Raw genomic sequence first — 14,792 nt, 5'->3', positions numbered from 1 at the left:
GGGCAGAACAATAGCTCGGCACGTGCGCTTCAAGGAAAAACTTTGTGCATTTCCTAGCACATCAGAATAAAAAAGTAAAAGAGTGAACAGGATGAAGTCTCCTTCCAAAACTGCAGAGAAAAAAAAAGTTTTTCACAGGAAGCCGACAAAATAATACAAAACAGCATCCTATGTATGTAAGAAATTCTAGTGGACACTGAATATTAATTTACTTTTGACTGGCTGCGAGCCAAACGTTTCTTCACTTTCACAAGGAATTTTGCGATGTTTGCATGCCTTTATAAAGCCCACTTCACAGTCACTTGATATTTGCATGATATTGCAATAAACCCCGTTTACAAAGTTCTAGGAAAGTTAGTGCAGAAATTGGGGTGCGTCTTATAGCCAAGTATTTTTGCACAACAAAATCTCAAGATCACAATTTTAGCAGAACTTATAATTACAGTTATTAAGTCAAGAAAAGGACAATAACTGTTGAGAGAAAAAAGAGAAAAAGTAGAACTTTTTGGTCTGAGGTGTAGCGAAGATTGCGTCGAATTCAATCCTTTAGTCCTAGGAATTAAAAAGGAATATTGCTTTTAGAGCACTAATCAACTTCTATAGAAAAGCAAACAAATGGAAATTTGCATACGTGCTTAACAGCATGTGCTCGGTAACATGATATCCAACTCAGGTTCTTCGGTTGGTAGCGTTCCATGAATGCACACTTTGCTGTCATCCGCAGCTCACCAGAAAACAGGACATGTTGCTGGTTGTATCATTTTCTCACCATGGATTCTGAAATCCTGTATTCATGGGCAATTTCACGATTGTTTTTGACTGCCTCGGCTTCGGCAACGATTTTCACCTTGAATTTGAGGTCATACGAGCGATGGCGAGTGCTTGGCATATTTGCGCCGAACGCAAAGTTGAAGTTTACGATGAGAACGTATCAGTTAATTTTGCAACTGAGTTTTAAATCAGTCAGTTGATGTTATTATAATGAAATCGGATCTTTGAATATTTATTGTTTAATTTTGTAAAGAGGAGCATGTTTCCTAAGCAGAAAGACTGAAATAAACGAATACGCGTTTTGTGTTTCTCATAACAGGTGTGGAATTTAATTTAGTCTTGGTTTTTACGTAGATCATCAAATGTGTGACTTTTTCACTTTTATTTATGATAACAAAGAGTTCGCATGCCCGTTGTCTAGAGATAATTGTTCTCAGTTCCATCACATCCTTTTGTTAACTCTCAACCTTTTGGTGCGTCATATAACCGAATATTTTCACGTGATTTTCAGTTTGGGAACTTGGCTTTACTAAGTTGCTAAGTTTGGGGTGCGTCTTATAACCGAGTGCGCCTTACAACCGAGAAACTACGGTATTTCAGATTTATTAATTCATTTATTTTTTTGTACGATAACTTCTCCTTTAGATGAGTGATATATTCAGATTGCCTCCACGATCGCCAAGCTCAACACCAGGCCGACATAGAGCGTTAGGCAGAAAGCGTAGTGCAGGTTTTGGTGTCAAGTATGAATCAAGCAGAAGAGACCCGGAAGATTATCTTAACTCTAACAGAAAAAGAAGACTTATAGTGTCTTATTGGAGCTCTTGGTAACAGATTTCTATCTCTGAACCATTCAATCCATGGAGATTGCTGGGACTCCATTCATCCCAAGCTCCCTTTGGAGAAGTTAAAGCAGCTTTTAAACGATCCATAACGCAGTCAGTTCCTCAGCAGCGTGCCTTGGTATCTTTAGGATATCATATAATCACCTCATCAGGCGAAAGGTACAAGCGAGTTCACGGCACGGACGAGTACGTCGTAAGAAGACGGGACCACTTTTTCCTCGCTGCATGTGGCCATGAAGAGGAGCTTTCACGTGTGATCAGTGGCAAACAGTATCTTGTGGAAGATAAGGACGAGTACGGGAGAACTTTGCTGTACACCGCAAGCAAGTCTGGCTTTTACGAAGTATCCAAATTTCTCCTTGAAAAAGATGCTTCTGTCGATGAACCGCAAAGAGACGGCAGTACTCCCCTTCATGCTGCAGCATACTTCGGCCATGAACGCGTCATCAAACTTCTGCTGCAATATGGGGCTAGAACCGACATCGTAAACAAGTGGGGAAATACAGCCCTACACGAAAGCGCCTCGGGCAGGATAATGGAGTTGATCCAATCTGCATCATTTGACCAGATTTCATCTCTGGCCGCAGAGCTCAGAACGAAGATGATAGTATCAAATGTGCGTGTCATTGAGCACATGGGGAAGGTTATCGCAAAGGAATTGATTCGTAATACTTTGGTCCTTGACGCACGCACCCGAGCACAGTGGAATCAGATCCGCAGAAGTTGGGAAATAGCATGGCACGGTACCCAATATAGTAATATGCGGTCTCAGTACTGGAGAGGGGCCTTCTCCCCGCTGGTTCAGATGGTATTACGCCAGCAGAAGGTCATGTTAAACTCAGCGCAAAGCTGTTCGGTGTCCAGAACTGGGCAGCTGCAATTTTTGTCTCCCCGAGCATCCTTTACGCATCTCATGAAATTTATTCGCAGAGAGTCTTTTCAGAAGGCCAACTGTGGTGTGTCCTAGTCAAGGCTTACTGTAGGCCAGGAAGTATGAAATCGTACGACCCAACCGTTCTTAAATACGAACGTAAGGACGGTGAACCAGAAAAACCAGAATATCGTGTACCTGTTGATGAAGAGGACAAAAACAGCATTTCGCGCGTTGAATCTGCGCGTAATGTGGTTGTGCGTTCTGTGATGTTCGTCCGTGCCAGCTTTCTAGAGGAGCAAGACCTCTACTTTACGGAAGCCTTGACCCTTTTACATTAAGAAAAAACTGAAAAATTTCTGAAAAATTATGATTTGCATCAACTGCGTTTCAGGTGTAACTTACTGGATCTTCCAAACGATTTATATATATATATATATATATATATATATATATATATATATATATATATATATATATATATCCCCTGATGAGTGGGCAACCACGAAACAGGCCTGTAGCGATGAACCGGTAGTTTATTTGTCTTTTTCCTCCCACGATATATACATCGCTCTACTCCTATGTATTGAGCACTGTCTTACGTAAGTCAAATTACTCTTTATATATATATATATATATATATATATATATATATATATATATATATATATATATATATATATTATAAAGTTTACACCAGCCATGAATAAGATTCGACCATAATGTGTTCTAGAAAAAAAAGACTAGGAAAAAAACACCAGTTGATTGAGTCTCAAAGTAATCGTCACCTAGGGTGTAAGATCCAAACACCACGTCATTATCAGTTTTATTTTCTTCTGTTTCGCTGTTCAACGTTGTTTTTGTTTAAAAAAGTAGTTATAATCTTTCATCGCTCGTGAAGCATGTTTCTATGCAAAAGTGTTGAGTAATTTATTCTTTTAGTATTTAAAGTTGAACTCGTTAAGTTCGTTCTTTTTGTCCTCCATCTTGATTTTTTAGCTTGTGTTTGTAACTTTCTGTTTTAATTAACCGCTTGAATGAAGGCTAGCTTATATTTACGAGTTGTCTAAAATTTAACACCAGTGTGTAAAATCAGACCCTAGTGTCCAAGATCGGACACTAGTGTCTAAAATCGGACACCTGGGTCAAAAATATGACAATAGTGTCTTAAACGAAACATCAGTGTCCAAAATCGGACACTGGTATCTAATTAACTTAGCAACAGGCGTCCAAAATCAGACACTAGTGTTTAACATCACTAGTCCAAAAGTGGCCACTCCATTGTCCGATTGTGGACACAGCTATCTGAATTTAGACAGTAATGTCCGATTTTCGACACTGAGGTTCGATTTTAAAAACTAGTTTCCGAGTTGAGATACTTATGTCTGATATTAGACTCTGGTGACCTAAATCGAATTATATTTTCTAATTAGACTTTTCTGACGATGGAAAGCAAGCAAACAAACAAACAAAGTAACACACACAAACCGGTTTATGACTTCGACCGAAAAAAGATACTGAACAGAAATTACATGTCTCAAATAAATAACTAAATTAGAGATAATTTCTAGATCATTTTCTTTTTAACTTCTTGATGTCTCGAGAAGAATACACTCCTGACTTGAGATCTTGTCTCCTCTTCCTATGCAAAGTAGATTATTTTCACGATCGGATAAAACTATCATCTTGATACCTTTCCAGTCGATTACTCCTATGGAAATATTATGAGTTTTCGAAAGTGAATAACCAAATTAAAATCGATTTGTTTTCGAATAATGAGTGTGATTTGCCTTGGCTCTCGGCGTTATGAAAATCATTTGTTTAACCTCGTAAAACTGGAAGACAATATATCTTCGTTTACTATTTATTTTTTCATTGAAACTCTGGAAAAAGTCAATCTTCTGATCATTCAATACAAGTATAGCATTCCAGTTTCAACCAGTTCCGTTTCTCTTAATGATCGCTGTCGTTCCTGGTTTTCGTCTGCGAATAATGCTTCCCAAAGACGGCCACTTATTTGTTTCATGAATACAAATTGTGCAGATTTTCTGAGTAGGTTTAGAGCTCTCTTAAAATCTTCATGCACAAACGTTGGATCAACTTCTGAAACGTCGAACGCCAACTGGAAAGTAACGATAATCAGAAATACAAAATATTGAGCCCAGAAGCTCGCTATTACACACTTGAACAGAATAATGAGGCGAGATTTGCTTGTTATATCGATATTGTCTTCAACCAACTCCAAGATCTTTATGAAAGATAGCGTGCCTGCTACAATTGTTATTGCAAAGGCGTCTAGAATGTACAAAGCAATTATAGCTTGAGCTGTAGATGATAAGTCTGGTACCCAGTAGAGTATAGAGCCAAGACGCACCTCACAAAGAATACAGATAAACGCTAAGAGCCACATTCGAGAAACTTTACATAGCTGTTTGAAAATCTTCCACATGCCCTTCCATCCTTTTAGCTTTAGAAAAAAAGAGATAAAAATTGCACGGCTGAGAACCTCTGAGCAAGTAAACGACAATTCCACAATCATTGCAGTGTTGTGGTTCACGAAGCTACCATTTTCGCAGTTGAAATGAGGAGTTCTTGTGTTCTTCCCGCAAGAAAAGGTTTGTAGACAATATAAAACCAAACCAGGGAAACCGACAAGTTGAAGAAACACAAGAATCGCGAAAGGTACAGTCCGCGGTGTGTAATTTGGCCTCGTTCTTTCAATTAGTCTACTCTCCTCTGTAACTTTACTGATGCCAAACATTTTGAGTTAAGTGTGTACTACCATGCAGAAAAAAAATATTCGTTTCTGGTGAAAAATTTTAAATTATATTTCGTTTTCAAACTTCGGTTTCCGGTTTGCGTCAGTTTCGAAACTTATTCCCATTGAAAATTCCTACGCGACGCGATTAGGAAGATTTGATACCCATGACTAGCTTGCGCTAGCCGCCATATTGGATGATTTTTGGGCACGAAAACAATCGGGTTCGAATGGGTGACTCAAGGTGGGTTAGTTTCAAAACTCCACTTCATTCAATTAAATCCACCTCTCAGAATTACCTACAATGATATTTCCACGATCGACAACCAACAAACGTGACTAGTATAATTTTATCTTAAACTTTGAAGTCGCGTGAAGGGAGGACATCCTATCGCGTGGGTTAGCCAAAATATCAAGAGCTCATCTTCAGTCACCGATCCGTGAAAAGAGCAGAAAAACACTGATTTTTCTGACTTCATATTTTAAATACGAGTGCATCGTAGAATTTAATTTGCGTAAGTTAATTAGATATCCTGTAGGGTGCTTGAGGAGGGCGACTTATTACTTTTCTTTCGCTGTCTTTCAATAGACTTTAAGAATCGATGTCGATTGTCGTGATAAAAATCTCTGACGTGTATAGCTCAATTTTCAATTTTCTTAGCACAAAAGATTTTGCAACATGATTAATATTCTACCCGGGTTCATGATTGGAAATTGTAGCTGCGTGTCTTCGATATTTGATTCCATGAGAATATGATATATTACTAATTACTATTTTCTGAAAATGTGCCATTTTCGCGACAATCATATGTCGTCGCCAAAAATTCAAAAAAGTTACGAGAGCCTTTTACATATATATTGGATTTTTCTAAGTATCCGCTAAAACCAAAAGTTTGAAATGATGGTTTAAAGTCTTCCGGTTAATTTACAATGATTTTGTACAAAATTTATTACATAACACACGGAAAAAAATTACGAAATATATTGAACCTATTGACTCTGAGATTGCACTGAACAGCTTCCTTCCGTAGCAGTCGAAATAATTTTGCTATTTTGTTTTATTTACTCGGTTAACGTGAAGACTTAATTGCTATATGACTTCTGCACAAACGATATTAACAGTTGAACGCTAGCTTCTGAAAGTGAATCTTATATTTGTTTATTTTATGTGCTAGTTATCAGAAAACCTTGGCCCTTTGCTTGGGTGATCTGATTAGACAAAAGTGCAGATATTCGTCCGAGGTCTTCCTCGATATCACCCGTTGTTGCTTTGTTACTGTTCCCAGCGCTAGAGTAGGCTTGAAGGTTTGATCTGTTTACGATTATCATAAAAGAAACGGCGAATATGTACAGCGCAGATTCCATGCTGTCGAAAATTTTTAGAATCCTCCCTTGCCCTTCCTGATTCCAATTTTTTTCCATTCAGTGAAAATCCAGTATTTTTTTCGATTCAGTGGAAACTGTTATGCAAGGTCTGATTTTATCATGATGTTTGGCATGACTGCCTACGGAAAAGAAACCCTGACTGCAAAACCGTTGGAATTATAGGAGAACATCGGTGTCTCATAAAAAATCCGCAAGGTCGAAGTAATTTCGGGTGATCCCAATGTTCATGGATACTTATGTTATAAAGTTTTTTCAAAAGGGTCGCTAAAAAATGTAAGTGGCTTGAGTGATGAAAGACAACAGTTTCCTGAAATTTGCCTGAGGGAATAACTTGCGTAAGAGAGTGCCTGTCGTCAGAAAATTTATTATAATGTCACTAACTTTTAAGAGAGAAATTGATTGTTTCCCAGTTCTCTGCGCGTTTACCACAAGAGCTTTGACCTGACAATCTGCCATCCTTCTAATTTCGAAAATATTTTCTTTTGATGAACTGGCGTAAAGTCAAACTTTAAGGAACTTTGACCTTGGTTGAGCGTGGTATCGAAATCGCATCACGCCACTACCAGAAGTCACACCCTTCTATGACGCAACATAAGTGGTGATTAACTTACACGACGGTAGCTAATTTCAACACGGAGTATGTGGATCGCTTTCGAAGGAGTTTTCCCTGTACATAGGTCGTAATTTTGAGATTGAAGCCATAACATTTGCGGCAAAACGATGAACCGTCTCGCGAATTTTTTTCGTTGTAAGAAGTCGCAAGAAAAAGCTCGTCTAGCCGTCGGTCAGAAATTTTGCTATGGCGTTGGGCACATTCTGAATGACCTAGCTGCTAACACATGGTTCAGCTATCTTATCATTTACCTGACTAAAGTAGTTCAACTGTCCAACGGTCATACAGGACTCGTTGTCTTGCTCGGACAAGTTACTGACGGAGTTTGTACACCAATCATCGCAATACTGAACGACAAGACTGTGTGCCGATATGGACGGAGAAAGATATGGCATATTGTAGGGTCACTCTGTGTCAGTTGTACCTTCCCGCTTTTATTTACACGGCTCATTGGTGATGAAGCCAACGACTCGCTAAAGCTTGCCTATTACATCAGCATCGCTGCCTTTTTCCAGTTTGGCTGGGGTTGTGTTCAGATCAGTCATTTATCTTTAATCCCTGAGATAGCTATTAGTGAATCCGAAAAAGTCGAGCTGAATGCTATAAGGTAAGCAAGAGGCGCTTGAAATTTTAAGCGTCGCATGGCGCTCAAATTATTTCAGTTTCGTATTATCTTCGGAGAGCTAAAATGACATGTTTTTTCCATGTTTGTGGAGTTCTTATTTGGCTCACTGTTCAGTATTAGCTTATTGTACGTATAATATATATTTTCACTTCAATGAATTCACCTCCTGCTGTCTTCGTTCGCTACTTTAGCAAGCTTAAGGTTAAGCTATGGTGTTACATGTACGTTTTTTGTTTAATTTTCTGAGCTTTGTTCTCCATCACCTCTATGTTACGTTGCCCTTTGCTCTATAAGTAACAGAGTTTCGAAACTTAGGTTCAAGAAACTTAAAATCTTTCAGAGAGTAGTGTATTGATTGAGTTGACGATGGAGAGTCCATTGAATTATTGACCATATTTATCAAATTTCGGATCTTGCCGAACAAGGGGTGATGCAATCGTAATTTTCCCTACGAATACGCTAATAATTTTGAAGCAAAACATTTTGTTTCACTGAGGAACTGATTTGTCCCGGAAATTCTCGCATCTTCCACTTGTCACTCCAGGTTTAGTCAAAGTTCTTCGCCGGAAATCTACTGAAGTTAATCAGTCATATTTTTCGCCGCTCACCCAGCGTGCGGCATTTGTTTATATCAGTGTCCAAAAAAAAAAAAAAAAAAAAGAAAATACGTGACTCGGAAGTTGCGTTATAATTAGCGTTGTTTTCGGTAGAGTTTCTTTTCTGTTCAATTGACGCCTTAATATACACGAATCTGGTCAAAAAAGGACTCGGATCGTATCTTGCCGCGATGATTCGGTTTGTTGTTTCATTGTTAGCCGCTCAGTTGACTGCCACGCGAACGAAGTCGCCAATTTTTTCGAATGAAACTATAGTATTCTGTCAATAATCACAAGTTCAAGATTTTTCTTGCGTTTCAAACCCGTTGAAACTACAAAAATGAATTCGCGTGTGAAATCATTGAAATGTTGAAACAGTAGTTCATTGATGTACGTGATCGATTAAAACATCTGCTAATTTACATAACGTTGGATTATAATTTATCAGGTTAATCTTATTAGTTTATCCCTCCCCTCCCTGTGTTCTTATAGGGGGGTCAAAGTGCGAAGGTCGGCTTCTTTAAAAACGCCATTTAAATAATAAAATGTGAGTTAGCACAGTTTTCATTTTAATTGAAAATTCTCGCGAATTACCCTCGCTTCAATCTTTTTTTTTTTAACAGATCGGCTCTACGATTTATTTGCGGTATTTTTGTGTTTTGCGTGACATGGGTTCTATTAGGAAGAAGCTCAGAGGCAAGTATTTCGCCCTCTATGTGGCAGCAGTTTATGGTAAGTTGCTTGTTTGCATATTTCTTTGGCAGGCTTTTTCGAGGATGTGACATAATGCTTGCACAATACTTTTCTTTTGAGTTGCTGTCGCGTGACATCTGATAGAACGGCTACGGCATGTCACGCAATGTACTTCCGCTTGTTTTGTAAGTCAGCTGTTATTTCTGATGTTTTCTTTAACAAATTTGCGCGGGAATTTGCAGCGCGGCCGGCCAGAACTGATCCCCTTGCGCATGCCTGACATTTATCATCGTGTTTCGCCGGGACAATGTCAGCGAAAACTGAAGGAGTGGTGGAACGTTACCGGCGTTTGATTAAAATCCCATCCTGGGAGATAAGTAACGTATTTTCTCAATCATGATACTAAAGCTGGAATAAATTTCTTCGAGACTTGAACCTTTTCATAACTTTCTTCTCAGTATCTTGGTTTTATTATCGTCGCAACTGGCACTGTGTGTAACGTTGTGTTCCATGTTGGAATCAAAGAGCCTCCTTCTGATGCTTTACTGAAGTGGTTGGAGGAACGTAAAAGTGGAAATCACAAGTTCAAGCGGAGAGGAACCGAAAAAAGAGGTAATTTAGCAACAGTAGAAACGTTAATGCCTAGATGACATCAACATGTAACTTCTTTTGTCAATTTAAGTACATAATCCAGCAAACAGGTGATACGAATTGACAAACTGATCAGTCTGAGGGAACAATCTACGTATAAGACCAACTTCCCTTTAAAAATTTATCAGCAAAATTTTAGAGGTTTAGAGTGTAAAGCACTGAGATCCATGGGAAGGGAAATACAAGTTACAATTGAGCGGTTAAACACTAGAAAGTACAGACAGAACCTAATAAATCGAACGTATGGTAACACGGAAAGATTCCATATCATGCAAAAATAGTAAGAGACTTTTGCCTCCTGTGGTCGAAGGTCTTATCGATATTTTCTTCATTGATGAAACTAAATCAGCCCTATAAACTGATGAATAAAGTGCCAAGAGTTTCTTTTCACAACTTTTAGTGTACTAGAACAAAATCGCCGATCCAGAGAATATATTACACTCGAAAACTGTGCGTTAAGAAATTGAAAGACTGAAAAGGTGCATGCAATCGTCCAAATATAATCTTCCGTCACTTTTGGGTTCCAAATGGGTTTAAACCAAACTTGTCACAAGCCTGACGTGATGGTTAACTTTGCTTCGTCGGAGGGAATCTTTGGTTAAAGAAACCACTCAAATAAAACGTTTTTGAAGTTCAGTGATGCAGCTTTGCATGGATTTGAAACTTTAATAACAAAGCAACCTATGACCCAATGTGCAGACTCGTTGTGTCTCACCCCTCGCGACAGTCAGAGCAGTCCCCACTTTCTGGTCACGTACGGAAAGTCCAAACTTTTCCTTTGTACACAGGTCTTTTGGCTCGGGCCGTGTATCCACCGCCATCTCCAAGCAGAAGAAGTGGAGCTTCGCCTGCTGTGGTGATGACACTGTGCGAAAAAGAGAAGAAGAGAACGGCTGATCCTAACGAAAGGACAGACTGTCCAGCATGCCTGGAAGACGGGGAAGCACGGAAATCCTCTATGGATATTACCGATAAAACAGCTATTGCTGGTGGAGGAAAGAGCAAGCGACAGTGGATGACATGCCCTGGAATGTATAAAGTGAGTGTTGCCGCAAGAACTTCAGTGAGGTCCCGTTCTTGCCCATACTGAATTTTATGGGTAACATGTTGTATGTTTACTCTCATTACAGACTGGCTTGGTGTACATTTGTACGCGTTTGTACGTGAATGTTTCACAGTCATATTTGCCACTTTATTTGACGGAGACAATGCGATTCGAGAAGGTAAGCCATTGTCTTAACAAATGTTGAATATTTGTATCATTTTGTCTGCAGTGCAACCCTCCATGATGATCTTACCTCCTCAATCACACACGGACAGTAAATTTTATTACCTCTTTAAACGTACTAATAAAATCATGTTTGAGTTTGGAATGTTTATCATAGTTTGGGAATTGCACGGAGAAGTTATGTAGAAAATGCGGAAAAAATGTCAGAGAAACCTTATTTTTTGTAGACTAACAAGGTCTCCAGATCAGGATGGAATTTACAGCCGCCTTAAGCATTTGATTTTGTCAGAGGAAAATGGATATGAATAACTTTCACCCTCGAGCAATTCGCCGGTTTCCGAATTCAAACCCGAGCAACTTTAGTGTAGAGCTCTGTCACTATTATTATTAACTATAATATTCTTTGCAGGAATCTATTGCTTATTTTCCTTTGGTTGTGCTGGTGACGGGAGTTTTGGCAAGTACAGCTGTCAAACCACTCAATAAACGCCTTGGAAGCAAGGTTGGTTATACTGTAAACTCTTTTTAGCAGCTTTTAGTAGAAAAAAATTAGTCAAATTTGTTGGATACGGGAAGCCCTAAATCTCCTTTCCTCGAAATATACAGTAAAGGAGAATTGAAACAATTTATTCGTGCAGAAAAAGGGTAAGCTCTCTGGAAACATAAACGAATTTTGTTGCATCGTTGGCCTGTCCATTTGTTGGTAAAAATTTTTTTTTTAGACTTTAGAGGTGCGCTGTGGGAAGACAGCACCTTGCTCACACCTTTCGAGCCAGAATTTAGTACGCACCCAGCAATTGTATCTCTCATCCACTTTCATACACGCAGCGAACCTTTTTTTTTTTCTTTTTTTTTTTAATTAATGGATCCTTCTTCTAACGGAGCTAGTACTCTTCATCATCCACAGATCACATTTTGTCTGGGTGCCATGATGGCCGTCAGTGCTAGCTTCTGGTTCTTTGTTCAAACAATTGACGCACGGACTGCCGTGTATGCGACCTCCATGCTTATGGGTAGCGGTGGTTCTGTCATGCTTGTGACGTCATTTTCCTTAATCGCGCAGCTCATTGGCCACGACAAGGTAAACAACAGACGTGATATTACATAGCAGCTATAGGGAGAAGAACGTGTAGTTTGTGCAGTTTGACAGCGTATCTTTTTTTAAATTGATGATTGCTTTTTTTTGTTGTAGAGATCCGGAGCTTTTGTGTACGGTTTTATTGGTTTCTTTGATAAAGTTTTCAGTGGAGCGATATTCGCCATTATTCAGCAACTAAATCCTCGTAAAGATCAAGGGTAAGCCGAGTTTTAGTTGATTCCCCCCGTGTAGCGGCTTTCATCTCCTTGGTATTGATCTCCATGCTGCTTTCCGCGTTGAAAATTTCTAAGAGCAACTTAAAATTTTTCTTAAGTTGCTAAAACGTAAACAGCGGACGCCGCCATATTGGAAAGGTCACAGTAACCTGGCCTTTCTCGCGTTCCACAAACAGCGTTGCTCTAGTTATTGCAATTAATGTTTTTGTAACGTCTTAAATCGGTTAAAGAAAGAAGTATATGTCAAGCGCAAGGAGAATTGATATTTGTATATGACGTCTCACGGTAGCTTTCCTTTTGTAGAGTTGAATGCTCCAAGTGCGATGAATACACGCGTCACGTGCAAAGCATAGTACCAGGCACGGTTGCTGTTCTGGGACTTGTGTCAGTATTGGTGTTCTTTGAGTCGATTTTCGTGTGCAAGAAAAGAGGTGAGGAAAAGTTATTTTGAAGTCGGATCCCTATTTTTTCTGTTTAAAAAATTCACTAGAAGAACGTAAAAATCTTGGGAGTGAAAGACAGTTTTAGCCAAGAACATTAAGATAATGAGCGAATTTGATAACATTTAGGCAGTAAATCGATTCTATGAGAGGAACTAATCCAATTTTGAGAAATTTATCGTGTTTTCTGTTGGCCAAAGTGAACAGGGTTTTAAATAAACGGTGGTTTTTTTTCACAACTTAGTTTTCTTCCTTATTAACTTGCCCCCTTCTTCCCTTTACCCTTACTTACCACCTACTCCTTCTTGTCTTCTAGTCCCAATTTAGACTTTTTCAATGTGAGTCCCCTTGTTATAATAAGCGATTTAATTATCATCACCAGTCTCAGGAGAATAAATTTCATAGTTGTGCCCTCCACGCCCTTTGTTTTCCGTGCCCTATTCTTTCCTATTTGGCCGTCGACTTTTCATGATACACATTATAATGCTATTTTGTTCATTCTAGCGTCGACAACAGACGCCGCAGTCCAAGTTGATTTAGATGAAATCCTAGGCGACGGTGACAGCAGCTCAAGTGGTGTGGAAACATCCTCTATGACAGAGAAGGCTGACAGCGAAGTTTGCCACATCGGCAGTGCAGAAAAGGGAGCATGTGCAACGCAAAGCAGACCTTTTGATTGCTCTATAGAATCGCGGAACTTTCATCCGAAGAAAAAAGCAAAGCAGAATTATGTCGCCATACGACTGGCGTCTGTATCGCTACCTTCTCCAGTGTTAGATCGAAGAACGATTATATAGTCTGTTCTGTATACGCTGAGTGCTCCGTATGAACGCGTTGATATAACGTGGTGTGGGGTGGGAATTTATTTATTATAAACTAACGCCAAAATATTAATTTATTGCACGGCAAGGCTTATATGTGAATTGCAAGAGTATTTTTGTAGTGGGACGGAGAAAGGGCTTGATTGCTCGAGCCGGTACTCTTGATTTTCTCATAATTGTGGCGAGCGTAAAAATAAGAGAAAAAATTATGAATAGCACTCGTAAAGGATGCAACGTAACCCCGACAACGACAACGACAAGGAAGATGATGAAAATGACAGCGACCATACTGATATTTCTGTTGGCTGGGAGCGAGTAACATTGTCATTTCGTGTTTTGTTGCTCAGCTTTTGCAGCTAAACTCGCTCACTCTTCAGATCTAAATAATAATTCTCCGCAGTGTCTGCCGTACAACTATTGCAGTTTACCACTGAAGATTTGCTGGTAAATCGAACAATATTCTCTAATTAATATCTTTTCTATCTTCTCGTCGCCGTCGTGTTTTAAAATGTATTGGTATCGAAAGGAGAAATTCATTTTTGGACTTTCCTATGATTGAAAGGGTTAGGCAAGAAGTAATGAATTGTCGAGTGTCGAGTAACCTCGGCAAAAATAAATTTAGACACTGTGTGTCTTAGAAACTTAAGTCGTCCTTGACGATAAACTTCAAATGAACTACTTTTAAGTCCTCCTAAATTTTCCTCAAGTTACTTCAATTTCCACGGTTCCAGCGTGACAAAGATGGAAAATTTCTTATATGTGTTAATAAAAAATTTGGGACAAATAAGGCACATAAGGGTGGTTTTATCATAGATACATCCAATAATAATAGTTTGAACTTCTTACGATCTAGCAAATGATTTGCTGGATATATTTCTTCTATGCGTGATATCTTACCATGTTTTAACCATTATCTGACCGTCATGAAAACTATAACAAAATTCTCGAACGTGATTGGTTATTACCTGCCCGAAATTAACACTAAGAGGACATTGTCGGCGTCATACCCGTCAGTTTGTGTCTCAAATTTTAACTTAGTTTTGATCAATTGTTAACAATTTTCGTCCAGTTCTGCATGTAGTCATACTCATGATTGGCGATCGAAATTCCGCCTCGCGGTCGTTCCATTTTGTTAATCAGTCGTATGATTACGAACTGAATTGGACTTCACTCAGTCCTT

At 39.0% G+C, this 14,792-nt stretch overlaps 2 protein-coding genes and 1 pseudogene across 2 annotated transcripts; 2 read left to right on the top strand and 1 right to left on the bottom strand.

Annotated features, from left to right (window-relative positions):
• Positions 1-871: 871 nt before the first annotated feature.
• On the top strand, positions 872-2,828 carry LOC131799238 (uncharacterized; annotated as a pseudogene).
• Positions 2,829-3,811: 983 nt separating this feature from the next.
• LOC131799223 (uncharacterized) lies at positions 3,812-5,248 on the bottom strand. The gene has a single exon (XM_059116934.2). The coding sequence runs from the start codon at positions 5,246-5,248 to the stop codon at positions 4,397-4,399; it is 852 nt and encodes a 283-aa protein (XP_058972917.2). The 3' UTR covers positions 3,812-4,396.
• A 1,974-nt stretch (positions 5,249-7,222) lies between these two features.
• LOC131799204 (major facilitator superfamily domain-containing protein 12-like) lies at positions 7,223-14,254 on the top strand. The gene is made up of 10 exons (XM_059116909.2): positions 7,223-7,851; positions 9,089-9,197; positions 9,617-9,770; positions 10,598-10,848; positions 10,940-11,032; positions 11,447-11,539; positions 11,945-12,118; positions 12,230-12,333; positions 12,655-12,782; positions 13,296-14,254. Exons 1-10 carry the CDS (start codon positions 7,352-7,354, stop codon positions 13,586-13,588), a joined length of 1,899 nt encoding a protein of 632 aa, XP_058972892.2. The 5' UTR covers positions 7,223-7,351; the 3' UTR covers positions 13,589-14,254.
• Positions 14,255-14,792: the final 538 nt, after the last annotated feature.

This window comes from Pocillopora verrucosa, chromosome 10 (assembly GCF_036669915.1).
Source record: "Pocillopora verrucosa isolate sample1 chromosome 10, ASM3666991v2, whole genome shotgun sequence".
In the NCBI taxonomy this organism is placed as follows: domain Eukaryota; kingdom Metazoa; phylum Cnidaria; class Anthozoa; order Scleractinia; family Pocilloporidae; genus Pocillopora; species Pocillopora verrucosa.
This window is presented reverse-complemented; position numbering and strand designations above follow the sequence as displayed.

Bases quoted from the DNA above. Each gene is read 5' to 3' on its own strand.
- LOC131799223 (XM_059116934.2), bottom strand. From the start codon at position 5,248: ATGTTTGGCATCAGTAAAGTTACAGAGGAGAGTAGACTAATTGAAAGA.
- LOC131799204 (XM_059116909.2), top strand. From the start codon at position 7,352: ATGAACCGTCTCGCGAATTTTTTTCGTTGTAAGAAGTCGCAAGAAAAA. The intron at 11,540-11,944 runs GTTGGTTATACT...CATCATCCACAG, and splicing joins ATAAACGCCTTGGAAGCAAG to ATCACATTTTGTCTGGGTGC. The intron at 12,783-13,295 runs GTGAGGAAAAGT...TGTTCATTCTAG, and splicing joins TTTCGTGTGCAAGAAAAGAG to CGTCGACAACAGACGCCGCA.